General features: G+C 41.3%; 1 protein-coding gene across 1 annotated transcript; it reads right to left on the minus strand.

Moving 5' to 3' along the window:
• Positions 1 to 979: 979 nt before the first annotated feature.
• Positions 980 to 2,370, minus strand: LOC306941703 (thyroxine 5-deiodinase-like). The gene has a single exon (XM_079527316.1). The coding sequence runs from the start codon at positions 2,283 to 2,285 to the stop codon at positions 1,503 to 1,505; it is 783 nt and encodes a 260-aa protein (XP_079383442.1). The 5' UTR covers positions 2,286 to 2,370; the 3' UTR covers positions 980 to 1,502.
• Positions 2,371 to 3,497: the final 1,127 nt, after the last annotated feature.

Below are 3,497 nucleotides of genomic sequence, written 5' to 3' on the forward strand. Positions count from 1 at the left end.
ATCTATTTTACATGCATTTAGGAGGCTTTATTACTTTAAATTATGATACTGTAGGCCCTTTAATTTATTTTAGTTTTTATTTTAGTTTTTACTTTTACTAGCACTATCACCTGGAAAGGTTGATACATTTAAGGAAATTAACTTTTGTTTATAATTACTAAATACTACACAGCCTATATGAAATAAATACCATATGTCTCCTTATAGGACTAATGAAAAAGTACACAGCATGTAGGGAGTATAAGAATTATTCCTTAAATAATCTGCTGAGAAGCATTTAAGTGAAATCACTGGCACATATCAATGCATTTAATTAGCTATAAGCAAATCATAATCTATTTTGACATAGGCCTACATTATTCATTTTAGCTTAATACTTAAACCTATCTTATTGATTAAAATAAGTCATGGGCAACAATGTTTAAATTCAGGTGAAGTCAAGCAATTATCAGCACTTTTATCCCTGACTCCTGCATCTTCATTTCTCCTTTAGCCTTAATGTTCCGATTTTTTGGTTGATTTTTATGGCGATTCACATAGCCTACAAGATGCTAGAATTTGTAAACGCACTGTTTCCTTGGTAAATATATATATATATATATATTCAGTATATATTATTTTTTTCTGTCTGTCTGTCTGTCTGTCTGTCTGTCTGTCTGCCTGTCTGTCTATGTCTGACAGACAGACATGTGAGATTGTCTATATATGTCAGACAGACAGACAGACAGACAGACAGACATTCTGTCTGACAGACAGACTAGAATAGAATAGAATAGAATAGAATCCTGCATTGGTTATATAGCAATGAGTTTGTTCTAACGCACGTGTCCTTATTTTCCCTTTTCTTTGCCATTAAGGTGATATCCATATTGCGAACATGAAGTCTAGACTTCATCTGGCTCAATAGAACAACTTAGGACACCGCTACATCTCGCGACTCGCGCAGTCTTATACGTGCCTTGGAAGAATGCAATGCATGAGTAGAACAAATCACTTTATTATAAGAAAATATACCCCATAAAAGTGAACAATATTTACAAATCAAAATATAGCCTAGTTAAAAGATATAGCACGTTCACCAGTCACCACGATCTCCAGTATGACAACATCAGTATCGGCTTTCTGGTTTGAATCCGTTTAAAAACCGAACTTCACAACAATACTGGCGATCATAGTAATGCCAAAGGCGCACACACATACGCACACACAAGATTCTCATCGTTATTTGTATACACAGCCATACCAGGATAAGAGAAAGACATTTGTGAAAAAAGAAATAATAATAATATTTACAATGAAATGAACGGATGAAAATTAACAGATTGCATGCAGAAGATGTCCAATAAAATGATGTGTCCAGCCCACCAGACGATGTGGAACATATTGCGAAATAAATAAATTAACAAACACAAACAGATAGTGTGCCTCTAATTTATTTCTCCGGCTGTACCGAAAAGTTTCAGCATTCATATTTCTCAGAACAGCTCTAAATTGGACCTATACTACACGCTAATAACTACATTGCTGGATTTTTCCATTTGCCTGTATTGATCAAGCCAGTCCTTGAGCTCTGAGATCCGATATCCCTCGGGTCCTCTGCCTCCCTGATAAACTATTTTCCCGTCTTGGAGTATATAAAGTCTGTCAAAATAAGCTCCGTACGCCGCGTTGGAAGAGTTCTCCATGCTATCGACTACAACCAGGCATTCGGGGACCTCCAGGCGCATCAGCTGCGCCGCGCTCAGTCTGTCCTCCAAACACCGGTGTTTGGGAATTTGGTAGGGTGCGTCGGAGCTCACCCACCCGTCCGAGGGGTGCGCTTCCTCTATGTACACAACTACAGAGTCTGCTATATCTGCGTGCTGTTGCACAACACCCTGGAACGCCTTCAGGCGCGCCATGAACGGTGGTCAGGTGCAACTGCCAAAGTTGAGGATGAGCGGTCTCTGTTCCTTTGCGTAATCGAGGATCCGACTGCGCGTCTGGTCCAGCTGAACAACTTCGGTGTTAGGCGCGCCGTGTCCAAGGTGCGCTGCTTTCAGAAAGTCCAATTTGTGTCCGTGCCAAACTGCCCTAAGGGACTCCAAGGTGCACATCCTGTTGGAATCGGATATGCACAATGGGGGGTCGATGATGGCATCTCCCTCTGGCTCCCTCACGCTGAAGAAGACCCTTTTCCTTATGCATAAAAAGTCAAGCAACCAAAACATTACGGCTGCCATTAGAAAACGTGGCAGGAGGACAAGACACACTATTGCATTTTTAATAGCCTTGACTGTATTCATTGTGACTTTTTAACCCCCAGCAAGATTGCTGTGCGCGCCACAGTGAAACTTCAGTGCTTAGCTGTGTCCTTGCGGCTTGCACTACGATTCTGCAGGCTCAAGTTCGGCCACTTGCAACTTCCCTCTTTTTATAGCACCGGCAGATTTGAATGAATAACACCCCGCCTCCAAACTGGGGCCGAGGCAAGGCCTCACAACATGGTGGGGATTACCTTCTGTCAACTCCACAGCCAAAGAACCAATGGGGGGCCACACCATGAGCATATACAGTTAAACTTTGAGAATGTATAGCCATGCAACATTTCAGATAATGCAGTATTAGGCCTAATAATATTTGTTGTGGCTTACCTGAATTCTTATGAAAGCTATAGTTTACTTATATGCGTTCCACTTCATATATATATATATATATATATATATATATATATATATATATATATATATTGCGACATGGTGTTTTGCTACAACCCAAAAGTGAACTTGAAGTTTTGAGAGTTTCACTTAATGGTCAATAACAGAAAACTTCTGGCTACCAGGAAACCAAGACAACCATGGAGTTGTGAAAGTGCCGTTGCTTATACACACAATACGCACTGCGAGTAGGCTAGTGCAACACACACTGTGCCAAAAAGTGCCAAGCCGACCCTCATAATAACAATTTTCTCCGCGGCTCAAGAACACAATGGCAAGATCCAAAGCATAGGCCCAAAGAATCCATCCATCCATCCATTTATCCATCTTCAACCGCTGAAGGTCGGGTCACAGGGGCAACAGCTCCACCAGAATGCTCCAGACTTCCCTATCCAGAGTAACATTATAGTGACTTCCTCCTGGGGGATCCTGAGACGTTCCAAGGCCATGTGTTTCCTGCAATCACTAGGACCTAGTGGGACGTGCCTCGAGGACCTCCCTAGGGGAGATGCAGTCACCCGTCGAAAAAACCTCATTTCGGCCGCTTGTATTCGCGACCCACACTTCATGACCATAGGTGAGAGTATAGGAATGAAGATTGCTTGGCCCAAAGAATATACAAGACAACTGGTGGACACTAGGGGCTCTGGGGAGAACTGTAAGTATCTTTTTATATTAGTATAATTTATTGTAAGAGTGACTGGATGTCAAGTAGACAGTAACTGTTGGTATATAGTGATAATAATCTATACAACTGCTGCTTTTAGTCCTTATAGAACTTGTGTCTATACTGCCTGGTCA

The sequence above is a fragment of the Electrona antarctica genome (genome assembly GCF_951216825.1).
Source record: "Electrona antarctica genome assembly, chromosome: 18".
NCBI classification, from domain to species: domain Eukaryota; kingdom Metazoa; phylum Chordata; class Actinopteri; order Myctophiformes; family Myctophidae; genus Electrona; species Electrona antarctica.